Here is a 17,056-nt window from a genome sequence, read left to right on the forward strand (position 1 = left end):
TGCAAGTGGACATGTCAGAGTGTGACATGCTCCGTTACAGATGTGATCGTACTGGGCTACCTCCATATCGAATCTCAGGCCATCTCATGTTTTTGGGCTGCTGCCATGCTATCGTGCATGCAGTGTTACTTGCATAGTCAGTGTGGGTCACAGAGCCACTGCTTTGCTGGATTCAGCACATGTGCATGGGTCGGTTGTGATATTGGTGGTCTGGAGGGGGCCCCTTTGTGCACATTGTGGATGGGCCTATTTAGCGCTTCTATGTGTGCTGCAGTGTGCCAAGGCTATCAGTGATATGTTCCATGATCATTGTGGGTGTGCCATGTGCTACATATAATTGAGCATGTGTGCCTTTGTGCCCATCTCCCCCCTTCTTCCTGGTTGTTACTCACCCTGTTGCTGTTGGGTCAGGTCCTATCGTGTTGTTTCCAAGCCCCCAATTCTTGCCACAGTCTCCACACTGCTGACTGTGGCCACCATTTCCTCTAGCTCATCCAGCTCCTCCTGTGGCGTAGGACTCCCACCTCCAGTCGCTCTTGCTGCCTTCGTGTTGGGGGAGAGCTTCTCCTTGGTTTGGCTGTGCACTTCATGCCAGCGCCTCTTGACCTCCTCCAGTGACCTCCTCGACACTCCGACTGCATTGATGTTGGTGACGATGGCCTGCCATATTTCCGTTTGGGTTGCCAGTGCCGCAGTGGAGGTGTCGAAGTCAAGTCAAGTCAAGTCTGAGACATTTGTGTCAAGCACACATCACTCCAAAGAGTCACATGGCGCTTGCAGACGGCTCTGACAAAGAGATGGGATCACTGACATAATATCGACGACACAAATATCGAGATACACAAATATCGAGTCAAAAATATCGATTGACAAAATATCGACTCCCTATCTTCAAACAGGTAAGTACCAAAATATCGACTCCAAAATATCGACTTACAAAAATATAGACTGTCAAAATATCAATTTTTTTAAATGTCTTAAAATTAAGTTAAAACTAATATAGTAATAAATATATTTAATATAAACTTAGAAATAATTAATAAAAAATGTAATTTTAATAAATAATTTATATAATTTAAAAAATTATATCACCAAAAATTACACACATATATATATATATATATATATATATATATTACCTACTGGCGGTCGCCAGTAGGTATATATAGTTAGGATTTTTTCTCTATGGGTTTTTTGAAAATTCTATGTCTAATAACTTTGGCGTTTGTGGACGGAATTGGCTGAAATTTTCAGGAAAATGGCACATTTTGGGGGGGTTCGTCAAGGGGGGGCCGAGAAAAAAGGGGGGTCCCAAAACGCGTTTTTCCCATGTTAATTTCCATAGGGCGGTTGGCCTCACTTTTAGCCCGAACGGCTGAATGGATTTGCACGAAACTTGGCAAAATTGTAGGGACTGGTAGCCCGATGTGCCTTTTGTAGGTCTCAATATATGTGCTTCAGTGGATTTTGAGAAATTAATGTTCAAAAAAAGATATATATCTGTAGCAGCGGACTGGGCAGCGCTCCGCTACGCGTACTTTTCGCGCAACGGAGCTTTGTGAAGCGAAGCTGATTGGTTCTCCGGTGTCTGTCAACATTCCAAACAGTCCGTAGCGGCCGCCATCTTGTCTCTCGGTAGGATCGAGAGACAAGAGGAGGCCAAAGCGAAGGGGCAAATGACCATAAGGGGGCATAGTACATTGTCGCTCACCCCCTAGGTTTGATGTGGAGGTTTTAAAAGGGCCCCGCGGGGCAAAAAAATATAAACATAATAATAATCGAACAGCTGAATGGATTTGCACGAAACTTGGCAAAATTGTAGGGACTGGTAGCCCGATGTGCCTTTGCTAGATCTCAATATATGTGCTCCAGTGGATTTTGAGAAATTAACGTTCAAAAAAAGGTATATATCTGTAACAGCGCACCGCTTCGCGTACTTTTCGCGTTACGGAGCTTTGCGAAGCGAAGCTGATTGGCTCTCCGGTGTCTGTAAACATTCCAAACAGTCCGTAGCGGCCGCCATCTTGTCTCTCGGTAGGATCGAACAGCTGAATGGATTTGCACGAAACTTGGCAAAATTGTAGGGACTGGTAGCCCGATGTGCCTTTGCTAGGTCTCAATATATGTGCTTCAGTGCATTTTGAGAAATTAACGTTCAGAAACAAGATATATATCTGTAACAGCGCTCCGCTTCGCGGAGATAAAATTATATGTGTATTACCTAGCTGTTGCTAACACCAGTTAGCGACGGCTAGTAGAAGATAGCGACCATCTTGGGCCCCACTTTGCATGTGAGTGATATTTATCACTAATGACATGCAAAGTGGGCATGCCAAGATGTTAGCGACTGGAAACAGTCGCTAACATCGCTATCTCCTATTATCAACTTTTGGAAATATTCGAGATAAGGGCGAATATCTCCAAAAGCTACCACCTGCCCTGAGCAGTTCTTAGCCATGTTATCCAATGGGAGGTGGATAACATGGCTAAGAGCATTAGCTCGGTAATGCATGAATATCGCTGAGTTTTCAGCGATATTAATGCATTGCGGTCGTTTTTTATCGTATTTCCGATAAACCTTGATAATAGCAAGGTTTATCTGCGATAATTTCTGACGGTAAAAAAATCGTTGCTAAGCATCGTTAGGGATAAATATCGCTTAACTTTGGTAATATGCCCCAACGTCTGTTAACGTTCGATTCGAAGGAAATCAGGAAGTGTTGAAAAACATTGTCTGCGCCATCTTGTCTTTTTTCAAATGCCACACTTTTGTCGTGCACGGCAGCCATTTTAGATGCCTTGACCAGACCCACTCTGTGCACGCTGTCGATCCTTAGCATGGCTCCCCACCCTCGCAAGCATCTCCCCCAGGCAGTGGTCACCCCCGCTCTCTGTCTTATGCATGGGTAATAAACCTCCCCCATCTGCGCTGCTGTTCCCTGAGAATCACACCCTGTGCCCGCCCGACACCTCCCTTTCGCCCTATTCACTACCGCACCCTCTGACACTCCTTTTCCTCTGTGTCCGATTGTCCAGGCCGGTCCTAGGCTATCAGCTAGCCCTGCAGATGTAGTTTATGGCCACAGCTGTAAAGAATCACCCCTCTTCAAAGGAGTTATAGTAGATCAAGGCCCACACTCGATGAGATCCGTCACAGCAGAAGCGTTGCTATTATCTGAAAACCATCCTGTATTGTGATTGGGGAGGGGACCGAGCCTGAAGCGGAAGATTCCAGGGATGACTGTTTGTACATCAAAGTTTTTACAATTATGTGTCACATTAAAAATATATAGCACTCCGACAAAGTAGTAAGATTATAAAACTTTAATAATTTATAAATATATACAAGAAAACAAAAATAGTAATAACATATAAACATTTTTAGGGAAAAACAACGAAGTAGCGGTCGGCTGTGCGAATAGTCCCAACGCAGCACAACGTCCAGATTTCCAGCGTGGGGCGTCGCGGGGGGTGGGTCATCAGTAGCAAACTGTTGTGCGAATAGTTCCAAGGCAGCAGAACGCGCCGAAATCTAGATGACACGAAAGTGATGTCTAGTAAGTTGCCACCCAGCAAATAACGGCATGGGGCGTCGCGGGGGGTGGGTCATCAGTAGCAAACTGTTGCGCGAATAGTTCCAAGGCAGCAGAACGATGGCACCAAGGTGATGTCCAGTAAGTTGCCGCGCTGGTTTTGGTATCCTACAATGCTGCTCCGAATAACGGCGTGGAGCGCCCCGGGGGAGGCGGCGTGAACGGGCCTCTCCAGGTGGAGTGTCATCTGTTGTAGTGGGGCGCCCCTTTACCGTTTCAGTTGCCATTCCGTCCGTTTTTGGTCCACTGTGTCAAAAGCCGCAATTCAGCTGAGTTGCGCCCACTCTTGCGGTGCAGCGATAGGCGGCTGTCACAGGACTCTCAAAATGGCGGCAGGCTGTTTCCTTTTTGGGCCTGGTCCACTGAAATGGCCCTGGGACACCTTGGAAATCGGACGCTTGTCTGCTAGGTCTTGGACCCCATTCTCGAAAGCGTCCCCTCCGCCTTGAGAATTCATCAAAAGTTTTGGGGGCTCCGACTCCTGCAGGCTTCTGGTGGGGAGCGGCTGCCATGATTGCTCGCGGAATGACCACGACGGAGCTACGAGATGGTGGTGCTCTCATGCTGACGCCAGTTTCAGTCTGAAACATCCAGAAACAAGGTGGGGCTTTCATCGTTTGGGAAAAAAAAAAAAGTTTTCATCCTATGAAAAGTGTTGTTTTTAGGTCACATGATCATGCCTTCCATCATTAGGAAACCAAAAGTAAAATGAACCAATGAAAAGTTTTATAAACAAGTCACATGACCTGTTATGCGGCATAGGGTATAAAATGCGGAGAAAATACGTTGGCACGTGAGGCGGCGTCAGTAGCGGACCGATGTGCGAATAGGCCGAAGGCAACACAACGCGCCAAGATCCGGATGGCACCGAGGTGGTGTCCAGCAAGTTGCAGCACTGGTGTGGCCATCCTACAATGCTGAAAGTCGGCGTGGGGCGCCCCGTTGGCCTGTGAGTTTGCGTCAGTAGCGGACCGATGTGCGAATAGGCCGAAGGCAGCACAACGCGCCAAGATCCGGATGGCACCGAGGTGGTGTCTAGTAAGTTGCCGCACTGGTGTGGCCATCCAACAATGCTGAAAGTCGGCGTGGGGCGCCCCGTTGGCCTGTGAGTTTGCGTCAGTAGCGGACCGATGTGCGAATAGGCCGAAGGCAGCACAACGCGCCAAGATCCGGATGGCACCGAGGTGGTGTCTAGTAAGTTGCCGCACTGGTGTGGCCATCCTACAATGCTGAAAGTCGGCGTGGGGCGCCCCGTTGGCCTGTGAGATGGCGTCAGTAGCGGACCGATGTGTGAATGGGGCCGAAGGCAGCGCAACAATATTTTCTACTATATTTCCGGAGTAGAAGACACCACAAGGCGCTGAGATGCCAAGATCCGGATGGCACCGAGGTGGTGTCTAGCAAGTTGTGGCACTGGTGTGGCCATCGTACAATGGTAAAAGTCGGCGTGGGGCGCCCTGTTGGCCTGTGAGATGGTGTCAGTAGCGGACTGATGTGTGAATGGGGCCAAAGGCAGCGCAACAATATTTTCTACTATATTTTCGTAGTAGAAGACACCACAAGGCGCTGAGATGCCAAGATCCGGATGGCACCGAGGTGATGTGTAAGTTGCGGACCGATGTGCGAATGGGGCCAAAGGCAGCTCAACAAAATTTTCTGAAGAGAATACACCACAAGGCGCTGAGATGCCAAGATCCGGATGGCACCGAGGTGATGTCTAAGTTGCGGACCGATGTGCGAATGGGGCCAAAGGTAGCGTAACAAAATTTTCTGTATGGAAGATACCACTAGGCGTTGAGATGCCAAGATTCGGATGGCACCGAGGTGATGTCTAGCAAGTTGTGCCACTGGTGTGGCCATCGTACAATGGTAAAAGTCGGCGTGGGGCGCCCTATTGGCCTGTGAGATGGTGTCAGTAGCGGACTGATGTGCGAATGGGGCCAAAGGCAGCGCAACAATATTTTCTGACTGACACCACAAGGCGCTGAGATGCCAAGATCCGGATGGCATCGAGGTGATGTCTAAGTTGCGGACTGATGTGCGAATGGGGCCAAAGGCAGCGTAACAATATTTTCTGTATGGAAGATACCACTAGGCGTTGAGATGCCAAGATTCGGATGGCACCGAGGTGATGTCTAGCAAGTTGGTGTGGTCATCCTACAATGCTGAAACTCGGCGTGGGTCACCCCATTAGCCTGTGAGATGGCGTCAGTAGCGGACCGATGTGCGAATAGGCCGAAGGCAGCACAACGCGCCAAGATCCGGATGTCACCGTGGTGGTTTCATAGTTGAGAGGCACTTCATCTGCAGTGGGGCGCCGAGATCCGGATGGCACCGAGGTGATGTCTAGCAAGTTGCTGTACTTGTGTGGTCATCCTACAATGCTGAAACTCGGCGTGGGTCGCCCCATTAGCCTGTGAGATAGCTGTTCTTTGGATTTGGGCCTGGTCCACTAAAATGGCCCTGGGACACCTAAGAACTCGAACGCTCGATTTTTTTTTCCTTTCCTGTACATGCATAAAAAGGTAAATGCCCGGTATGTTACACGCTTCATCTGCCACGATGAACTCTCCAGAGGAACCGAAAAAATATATAGTTGTGGTAACTATACCATGCATCGTCATATGGAGAGGTGGCACCAATTAATTATAGTGCTGCATAAAAGAGAGATTTGGAGGAGAACCCCTGACCTGCTAGTACATTCATTAAAGAAGTGGCACTGAGAGCTTCAGAGGCAAGGGAAACGGTCCCAAATATTTAGAAGAACTTTGGAAAGATTAAAATGACATGTTTAGATTGTGGTAAATTAATTTCATGTGGGCAGATGAGTGTTACTCTAATAAATACAGCATATGAACATCATCATAGTCGATGGTTGGTAGAGACATTTTGACTATATCCTGGACCTGCCCGTCCTCGCCCAAAATGGCGCCGGAATAAATGGGACTCGTAACTCCTTGTTGTGTACTGGTTGCACAACCTTGATATCACGAGATACGTATGCAGTTTTGAAGCACATGGCAGGCGGGGACGAGAATTGATTGAATATTTCGACATCCCTATTGATATTAAGTTCTGATGTGTTATTGATTACTGTACTGTTGAAAATTCGAATTAACGTCCCCCATGGTACTTGCCCGCAAATGTATATCTAGATAATTTTATTGTAACTGGCCCTGTCGTATTTTAATTATAAAATGTACGTCCACCGATTCCGTAGCTGTTAGACACCTTAGTTTTTGCAACCTAATGGCCCGCCCGTTACGTTCCTCTACAGTGTAAATGTCTCCTCATCATATACGATTACAGTTTGCTCCGTGGCAGGCCCACGTGGTTATAGGCTCGTATTTGTATAATGAAATTTTCACAATAAAGGTTTTTAAAAGAAAACATGGTAGTAGTGTATACATTGGTAAAGTTTTTAATAATAGTCACTGTTTTAGAATCAGTAAAAGGCAAGTGAAATAAAGCAGACCAATTACATGAAGGTTAGAAGGTATAATACGAAGGAACGCAGTAAAGATAAATGGTCAAGGGCTGTTGTGTTTTCTATTCCTGCAACATAAAGTGATCGATAAGAATCTCATATTCAGGCGTATCGGCGACTAAGACAGCAGGTCGACCCTCTTTTGCTCAACGGCTCCGTCATGGGACGAAGAAACGCTCTTTTTCTCGAAAAAAGAATATATTTTACTTGCAGGACAGTTGTAAAATTTCCGGGAAAGTACATTAGCCTGGAACATTATAACATATATTTAAGAGAAAATAATGTTCGGAAGTAATTAAAAGCGTAATTTTTAGGTGATATGACCAAGGCTTTCATCATTAGAATAAGAAAAGTAAAATGAACCAATGAAAAGTTTTATTAACAAGTCACATGACTTGTTATGCTTACGTTACGCGCTGCGCGCCCCGGATGACTTCCGGATGCGCTAACGCGGCGCGTCATATGACGCATTACGCGACAACGCAGGTCCAGAATATAGTCAAAATGTCTCCACCAACCAGCGGTCGAAACACAACCCCTTTCAGCAGGCTAAATAGTTCTGTTAAATGACAACAGAAGGGACAGGCAACAAGAACCATCAGTCAAAGAGGGGAGGGCTAGTTCTTCTCTACCGGGTTACATTGGGGCGCTACCGGAACTGATCGAATTGATAGTCTACAGTGTTTCTGGATGTTTCAGACCGAAGCTGGGGTTAGCATGAGAGCAGCACCATTTCGTAGCTCCGTTGTGGCCATTCCGCAACCAATCATGGCAGCCGCTCTTTATCGTTATTTTGGGCGGGGTGGGTGGCGGAGCCGAGCTGTTTTGCAGCCATCATTGTGTGGAGTTCAGTTCATCTCACTAGTTTTGTATTTGTCATGAGGGGTTGTTCCTAATGTTTCTATTTTAGCGAGGTCAAAAAGAGATCCCATTAGTGGCCTACTGATTTTGCTCGATTCCTTTTCTTTTTTTTTACACGATTTTTCGTTATCTGCAAAGACTAAACAGAGTATTGCGACTCTGTGTTTGTTTGTAAATAGAGAATGAACCAAAGAGAACTAATTCTAAAACAGTAAATACTTGGATAACAATCAATCAAATGGAGAGAGAAGCAGGCACGACGGATTACAACGGGGGCAAAGGCCTGCGTTAACTACCTTTCACTATCTGCAAAGAGAGAGTACTCCTAATAGAAATGAGGGGGGGGGGGCACCATTCAAAGCAGATCAGTGTGCATAAACACGAAAATGTTTTCACTTACCACGTACTTGACATTCGACAGCTTATGATATTTGCTATTAAAAAACCATTGAAATTCACTTAAAAAACCATAGGTTATAGACCATATATAGTTAGGAATTAGCATTTACAAAACCTTGAAAATTCACTGAAAAAACCATAGGTTATAGACCATATATAGTTAGGAATTAGCATTTAAAAAACCTTATTTTACTCACACAAAACCATTGAAATTCCATATATAGTTAGTTGCACTAACTATATATTGCGCACCCGCAATCCACTGCTGATCATGTCACATATTACATCATTCATGACATGGTCAGTGACATCACTGATGACATCACTGATGACATCTCAAATGACATCACTGATGACATCACTGATGACATCTCATTTGACATCAATGACCACATCACTGATGATATCATTCATGTGACAATACAATGCATCTCCGTCCATTACAGCCTTGGTCACAGGTGAAAACATTTAAATGTCAAGTACGTTCGTGCATGTTTTCACCTGTGACCAAGGCTGTAATGGACGCCGAAACGCGTAAGGATATGAAAACTGGGTGTGCTGCTTTGCCGGTGAATAAATGCCATGTCTCCGGAACTGGGCCTCATTGTGTTTTTTTGTCAAAAATGATTGATGGGCTGCTCCGTGCCCATTGTCTGAGGCCGCCCTGCAGGGTCGGGGGCTCCTTTGCTCGGAGGATTGTGTTTGGATTAAATTGGGAGCATGACCCACTCACCTTCAGATGCCCACGAGAGGAGATGCTAATGAAGCAAACTTGTGATGGTGAGGAAGGGATTCAGAGGAGAATTACCTTCTGCTCTGATCTTTCCGGAGGACAGACATTTTCTAAGGCCATCGTGGTATGAGAGCACTACGCAAGTATACGAATTCACATGATTGCGTGAGAAATAATTCCACTCTAACATCAGTGCATTGAAAATGACTATCAATAATTACTTCAAATGTGGAATTGCAAGTAGTGCCTGAACTAAATTACAAGCATACGGACAATGCATGATGGGAGATGCAGTGTTTAAAGTAAATCATGTGACTCAACGCTTTTAAGCACGCACGAACGTACTTGACATTTAAATGTTTTCACCTGTGACCAAGGCTGTAATGGATGCCGAAACGCGTAAGGATATGAAAACTGGGTGTGCTGCTTTGCCGGTGAATAAATGCCATGTCTCCGGAACTGGGCCTCATTGTGTTTTTTTGTCAAAAATGATTGATGGGCTGCTCCGTGCCCATTGTCTGAGGCCGCCCTGCAGGGTCGGGGGCTCCTTTGCTCGGAGGATTGTGTTTGGATTAAATTGGGAGCATGACCCACTCACCTTCAGATGCCCACGAGAGGAGATGCTAATGAAGCAAACTTGTGATGGTGAGGAAGGGATTCAGAGGAGAATTACCTTCTGCTCTGATCTTTCCGGAGGACAGACATTTTCTAAGGCCATCGTGGTATGAGAGCACTACGCAAGTATACGAATTCACATGATTGCGTGAGAAATAATTCCACTCTAACATCAGTGCATTGAAAATGACTATCAATAATTACTTCAAATGTGGAATTGCAAGTAGTGCCTGAACTAAATTACAAGCATACGGACAATGCATGATGGGAGATGCAGTGTTTAAAGTAAATCATGTGACTCAACGCTTTTAAGCACGCACGAACGTACTTGACATTTAAATGTTTTCACCTGTGAGCAAGGCTGTAATGGACGCCGAAACGCGTAAGGATATGAAAACTGGGTGTGCTGCTTTGCCGGTGAATAAATGCCATGTCTCCGGAACTGGGCCTCATTGTGTTTTTTTGTCAAAAATATATATAAACATATATAACATTTTAGAAAATGTTTAACATTTATTGTTACAACTATAGTGAGTTCAACATTAGCAAAAGTGTTGGATAGCGTAGAGGTAAAATTTATAACTCCCACTCCAGTGGGTGCAACAGTAGGGAAAGCGCTGGATAGCGTAGAGGTTAAAATTACTATTCCCACTCCAGGGATGTATGACGTTACAACGCATACTTTTACAACGCCTACCATTACAACAAAACTTTTACAACGCAAAAACTTTTACAACGCATACATTTACAACGCAAGATTTTACAACGCATATACCTTTACAACGCATACCATTACAACGTAAGTATTGGTAAGTATATAATAATTTTTTGAATATACATTAATAAAAAATATTATAATATAATTTAATTTTATTAAATAAATTTAATTTAAATGTAATTTTACTTTATTTTTACAAAGTACCCCTGTACCCCAAAAACCCAAAACTGACCCTGAACCCTAAAAATACCCCTTTACCCATAAACTGAAAACTGACCCTGAACCCTAAAAATACCCCTTTACCTGAAAACTGACCCTGAACCCTAAAAATACCCCTTTACCCCAAAAACTGAAAACTGACCCTGAACCCTAAAAATACCCCTTTACCCAAAAACTGAAAACTGACCCTGAACCCTAAAAATACCCCTTTACCCCAAAAACTGAAAACTGACCCTGAACCCTAAAAATACCCCTTTACCCAAAAACTGAAAACTGACCCTGAACCCTAAAAATACCCCTTTACCCCAAAAACTGAAAACTGACCCTGAACCCTAAAAATACCCCTTTACCCAAAAACTGAAAACTGACCCTGAACCCTAAAAATACCCCTTTACCCAAAAACTGAAAACTGACCCTGAACCCTAAAAATACCCCTTTACCCAAAAACTGAAAACTGACCCTGAACCCTAAAAATACCCCTTTATCCAAAAACTGAAAACTTACCCTGATCCCTAAAAATACCCCTTTACCCCAAAAACTGAAAACTGACCCTGAACCCTAAAAATACCCCTTTACCCCAAAAACTGAAAACTGACCCTGAACCCTAAAAATACCCCTTTACCCAAAAACTGAAAACTGACCCTGAACCCTAAAATTAAAATATTTATCAATTAATCAATTATAATTATTTTACCAATTATATTTTAATTAATTAACAATTAATAATTAATTAACAATTAATTCTAAATAAATATCAATAAATAAATTAACATATTTAATTAATTATAATTAAATTACTTCCCACCCTATTCCCCTATAAACCCACAACCCGCTACAGAAAATAAATTACTAAAATTAAAATATTTATCAATTAATCAATTATAATTAATTACCAATTATATTTTAATTAATTACCGATTAATAATTAATTAACAATTAATTCTAAATAAATATCAATAAATAAATTAACATATTTAATTAATTATAATTAAATTACTTCCCACCCTATTCCCCTATAGACCCACAACCCGCTACAGGAAATAAATTACTAAAATTAAAATATTTATCAATTAATCAATTATAATTAATTACCAATTATATTTTAATTAATTACCAATTAATAATTAATTAACAATTAATTCTAAATAAATATCAATAAATAAATTAACATATTTAATTAATTATAATTAAATTACTTCCCACCCTATTCCCCTATAGACCCACAACCCGCTACAGAAAATAAATTACTAAAATTAAAATATTTATCAATTAATCAATTATAATTAATTACCAATTATATTTTAATTAATTACCAATTAATAATTAATTAACAATTAATTCTAAATAAATATCAATAAATAAATTAACATATTTAATTAATTATAATTAAATTACTTCCCACCCTATTCCCCTATAGACCCACAACCCGCTACAGAAAATAAATTACTAACATTAAAATATTTATCAATTAATCAATTATAATTAATTACCAATTATATTTTAATTAATTACCAATTAATAATTAATTAACAATTAATTCTAAATAAATATCAATAAATAAATTAACATATTTAATTAATTATAATTAAATTACTTCCCACCCTATTCCCCTATAAACCCACAACCCGCTACAGACTTATATTACACAAAAAATAAAAATTATCATTAACTTACCTTAAATTCGATATTTTTGTTGTCTATATTATGTCTAGTCGATATTATGTCCATTCTATATTTTTGATTCGATATTATGTCCATTCTATTCGATATTAATTTTCTCTAGTCGATATTTTTGTTGTCTATATTATGTCTAGTCGATATTATGTCCATTCTATATTTTTTACTCGATATTCTGTCCAGTCGAAATAAAAGACTCGATATTATGACTGTACACCAAAGAGATGATGAGGTACTGGCTTAGTTTTCAAAAAGCCATGTCTTCAGCTTTTTATGGAAGCAGCTGTGTTCGGTGGTGATGCGCAGGTGTAAGGGCATCTTATTCCAAGATACCGGAGCAAGGAAAGAGAAAGATCGACCCCCTTTTCAGTTGTTGATGGTGTCCTATGACCTCCATGACGATGATCCAGTCTTCCTGCGGATTGAACCCCATCTTCCTCTTCGTCTTCTACTTGCCCTTCCCCGGAAACAGGGTTCCATGCTGGTCCTCCGCTGGGCTTGTGGGGTTTGGCTTGTCCTCTGCACTCGGTCCGGGTGCATCCATGGTGCTACGTAGTTACAATTGGTTCATTTTATTTTTTATTTTCATTCTTTTATTGTGCATTTTCCCGCAAGCCGCGTGGGATTTGCAGGCCTTTGGCTGGTCTTCTCTTATTTTTGTCCCGCGATTTGCCTCATCACATGTTTTTTGCGTTCACGTATCGCTTTTTTGAGGCGTGGCGTTGATTTTCACGCGAAAATGTGAAGCGCTATCTGGTGTCTAACACATGCTACTGCCTTGTTGAGAATTCCACGTTGACACAGGGTTATTGTCCAGCGATAGGCTGCAATGTTGAAAGTTGCGTTACACTACTCTTGCGGTAGTTATCACAAGTTCTTGTGAATATACCCCATGGGTTCAGGCCTATTGTTTCACATTCAGAGGTTAATACCCCATGGTACATTACGCACAGATTCTTTATGTTTAGGAGGCAGTGCCGAAACATGTTTCACCCACTTGGGATTAACACTAAGTCTTTCCGAAGGGAAAAGTTTTAGAGCAGTCATTACAAGTTAAAGCACACCTCTACTTTTATGCTGATATGTTCAACTAACACATGTGTATTGCATCGCACATCAAATTATCAATTTCAACAACTGTGAGGCTATCAAAATAGTTAACAAAAATGAGAAGTGATTGGAGTGCAGGACTCGCTGAAAATGAGACAACAAAAAATGGTCACGGATTATATCAGTAACATTCAGTCTCAAATAGATGCACATGAAGGAATGACAATCAAAGAGATTTATCTGGGCTAGTGAAAGTAGCAGTTCAATTACATGTCCTACATACACTAGTACAATAAGCACAGAACTGGGCTCTTGCATTTGTCTGATTCACAATGTCATGCATTGTTCAAAATACAGGTATTAATAAATCCAATGGTCTTTCTATTCTGTCCCACTCATTGTTAGATTTAGGTCCTTTAATGTGGATCTTAATTTGTCTGAATTCTTTTTCGATGTTTGCCCACTTTTAGTTTTACTTATTGTTTAGTAATATTTCTGTGGGCCTCTAAGTGCTCCTCTAATCTTCATAAACCCCACTCTCCTCAGATCTGCTTTTGGTGGTAATGAACGTTTCTTCATCCGTCAATAACTTTCCTTCAACCCGCAGCATCCTCATTGGTCAGCATCAAACCAATCATCGATTATTTGAATGTGCTCCCGAGATAGAGAGAGTGAAATACTCAGAATAAGAGAGGAGGTGAAAAGAGAAAGAGAGGTGGAAGAAGAGACAAAGGTGATTGAATAGCAAGGGAATGAGAAGAGGGACAAGTGTGGAGGGAGGGAGAGAAAAGGCCAGTGAAGGAGACACCGGGAAGAATTGGAGAAGGTTGTATCTGCTTTCTTGTTGCACCACTTCCCTTTTGGAGCGGCCCTGATGTGACTATATAGTGTATACCATTTTGAATAATCTGAAAGCAGATTGGGTCCTGACAGAGAGGATAATCCTCCAATGCTTCTCAGAATGTGACTGGGAGCAGTTCAAAACAAGAAATAGAAGAAAAGTTGAGGATCCATCTTAGGGAGGTGTTAGAAGCAGCCATTTACAAGCAGCCAAACCACAGGCCACAGCCTTGAAATGATATATCCACAAGCAGAATATACAGCGGAGTCTATAGTGCAGGAGGTCATAGACTCAAAGGCGCAGTACCCAAGAGCCTAAAGAGTCAGGCGATCAGACATTCCAAGGTTCAGGACCTGTGAATACCCAACGTGAGGGAATTCAGATTCTCTATGGTGCAGGTCTTCAGATATTCCTAGATGCAGGAGCTCAGAGCCTGTAATGTGAAGGACCTCAGAGTCACCAAGGTGCAGGACCTCCGAGTCTCCTAGGTGCAGGATGTCAGAGACTCCAAGGTTCAGTACCCCGGAATACCCAAGGTGCAGGACTTCAGAGTCTGTAAGATGCAGGTCTTTAGATATACCCAGATGTAGGAGCTGCAAGACTCCAAGGTGCAGGAGCTAAGAACCTTTAATTTGCAGGTCCTCCGAGTCTCCAAGGTGCAGGACCTCAGAGATTCCAAGGTGAAGGACTTCAGATTCTCTATGGTGCAGGTCTTCAGATATTTCTAGGTGCAGGACCTCAGAGCCACCAAGGTGCAGGACCTCAGAATCTCCTTTGTGCAGGATGTCAGAGACTCCAAGGTTCAGTACCCCAGAATACCCAAGGTGCAGGACTTCAGAGTCTGTAAGATGCAGGTCTTTAGATATTCCCAGATGTAGGAGCTGCAAGACTCCAAGGTGCAGGAGCTAAGAACCTTTAATGTGCAGGATCTCAGAGTATCCATGGTGCATGACCTCAAAGACTCCAAGGTGAAGGACATCATTGCTTCCAAGGTGAAGGACTGCAGGGACTCCATGGTATAGGACCTCAGGGACTTCTAGGTGGGGTTCCCCAGAATGGCCAAGATTTAAAGGTACTGGTATCCAGAGAATCAATGTGCAGAATCCTAGAGACTCAATGATGCAGGACTTAAATGAGTCCAATGTTTAGCTGTTTAGGGATTTCAAGGCACTGGCCTTTATTTAATACAAAGTACAGGGATCCAGTGATTCCAAGATACAGGAATCCAGAGATTCCAAAACACAGGTGTCCAGAGTTTCCAAGGATCATGCTTCAATAGATTCCAAGGTGTAGCACTTCAAGGATTCCAAGATACAAGACTTATGGGATATGAAACTGCAGGGCATTTAGAGATTCGAAGGTGCATGGATCCAGAAATCCCACCGGAGTGGATTTCAAGGATCCTACGGTAGAGCGGCTCAAGGATTCGAAGATCCGGACATTTAGTAATTCCAGGCTGCAAGCTTTCACAGAGAGGGGGCAGTCTGCAGGATTTCACAGACACTTATACTCAGCACTGCTGAGATATTCATGTGCAGGACGTCTAAGAGGGAGGAATAGAGACTGAAATAGATACGGAAAAAGAGAGAGAGAGAGAGATGGGGGGGAGAAAGAGAGACAGATAGACAGATTCTGTTGATCATGAGAGTGAGTAAAAGCTCATGGGGCATATATGGAGAATAAAAGAGAGATTGGGAGAGATAGAGTGTGTGTGATTATTCACCTCTGCCTTTGAGATCCCAAGAATTGTGAGACAAAGAGACAAACAAACCAGTAGTGCCTTTAAGAAAGAAGGAGTGTGCGTGTGTGCATGTGCTTGTAATGACAAATATTTTTCTGTTACTGGGAAGCAAAGAAGGACTGAGAGAGAAACATTTGCTGAGATAGCGATGAAAAGAGAGTGTGAGTGAAGTAACATCAAATTTCACAATAAGCTTTGTGTTGTTAGAGTCACAGTGAGAGACGGAAAGTGGGGAAAGGTGAGGGTGAAACAAAGTGGAAACAACGTGGCACGCACAGTTAGTGTATGTGATTGTTTGTGTTTATAATAACAGGGCATGTTTACAGTTACATTATAGATCCCTGGTGCTTTCTGAAAGAGAGGGAGAAAGGGCCAGAGATAGGGAGAAATACAAAGAGATATGAGGGAGGAAGAGAGAGGGATACAGGTGATCAGATAAATAGATATAAATGGAGATGACGAGAGAAACTGGTCATGTGTGTTGGAAGCCGAGTTCATCACTGATTCCTCTTAGACCCTGAAGCTTGTATAATTATGTGCTAGAACCGCCAAGGCTTTGACCAGAGGGGCATTCAAAGTGGAAGGGATAGTTTGTGACACCATTGAAACCTCTGAAGCTCCTGTTGTTTGTGTGTGTATGCGTGTGTGTGTGTGTGTGTGTGTGGTATGACACACCAAGTGCTGTTGTGTAGGAGCTCCTGTGATTACATCATTTTATTTCCAATAACAGGATGTGTGTGCTGTTCCTTTTCAGATTTTGTGGCATGGAGATGGGAAAATATGAAGGTAAGTGGACTGGAGCTTAATGCAATTATATTTTGAAACCCACACTGATATCTTTGGCGGGCCTCCTCCGTGCACAACTGGGGGAACAGCTTCTAATTTTACCCTCACATTGATCTGTTAAAAGACCCCTTATGAGTCCAGAATCTCTTGCGGTGGCCCAGAACCGTAGTGAATGAAAATGACTAACAGCTCTAAGGGGTTTCTTCAGGGCAGAGCTCAATCATGAATACAATCAAAATGAAGCGTGTCTGATCCTAGAGTCTGTATATGTTGCAGTACAGAATGCCTACTGCATCCACTGTCCTGGTAAAGATACTTGTTCCTTGGACCCTGTGT

At 42.7% G+C, this 17,056-nt stretch overlaps 1 protein-coding gene across 1 annotated transcript in view; it reads left to right on the top strand.

The window, feature by feature from the left end:
* The window catches only part of LOC144828261 (GTPase IMAP family member 4-like), a 169,733-nt gene that overhangs the window by 48,617 nt on the left and 104,060 nt on the right, over positions 1 to 17,056 (top strand). Inside the window, exon 4 of the mRNA XM_078686340.1 lies at positions 16,689 to 16,720. Coding sequence (XP_078542466.1) covers positions 16,689 to 16,720 — 32 coding nt within the window. The remainder of the gene's footprint in view (positions 1 to 16,688; positions 16,721 to 17,056) is intronic.

This window comes from Lissotriton helveticus, chromosome 4_1, assembly GCF_964261635.1.
Source record: "Lissotriton helveticus chromosome 4_1, aLisHel1.1, whole genome shotgun sequence".
Taxonomy (NCBI): domain Eukaryota; kingdom Metazoa; phylum Chordata; class Amphibia; order Caudata; family Salamandridae; genus Lissotriton; species Lissotriton helveticus.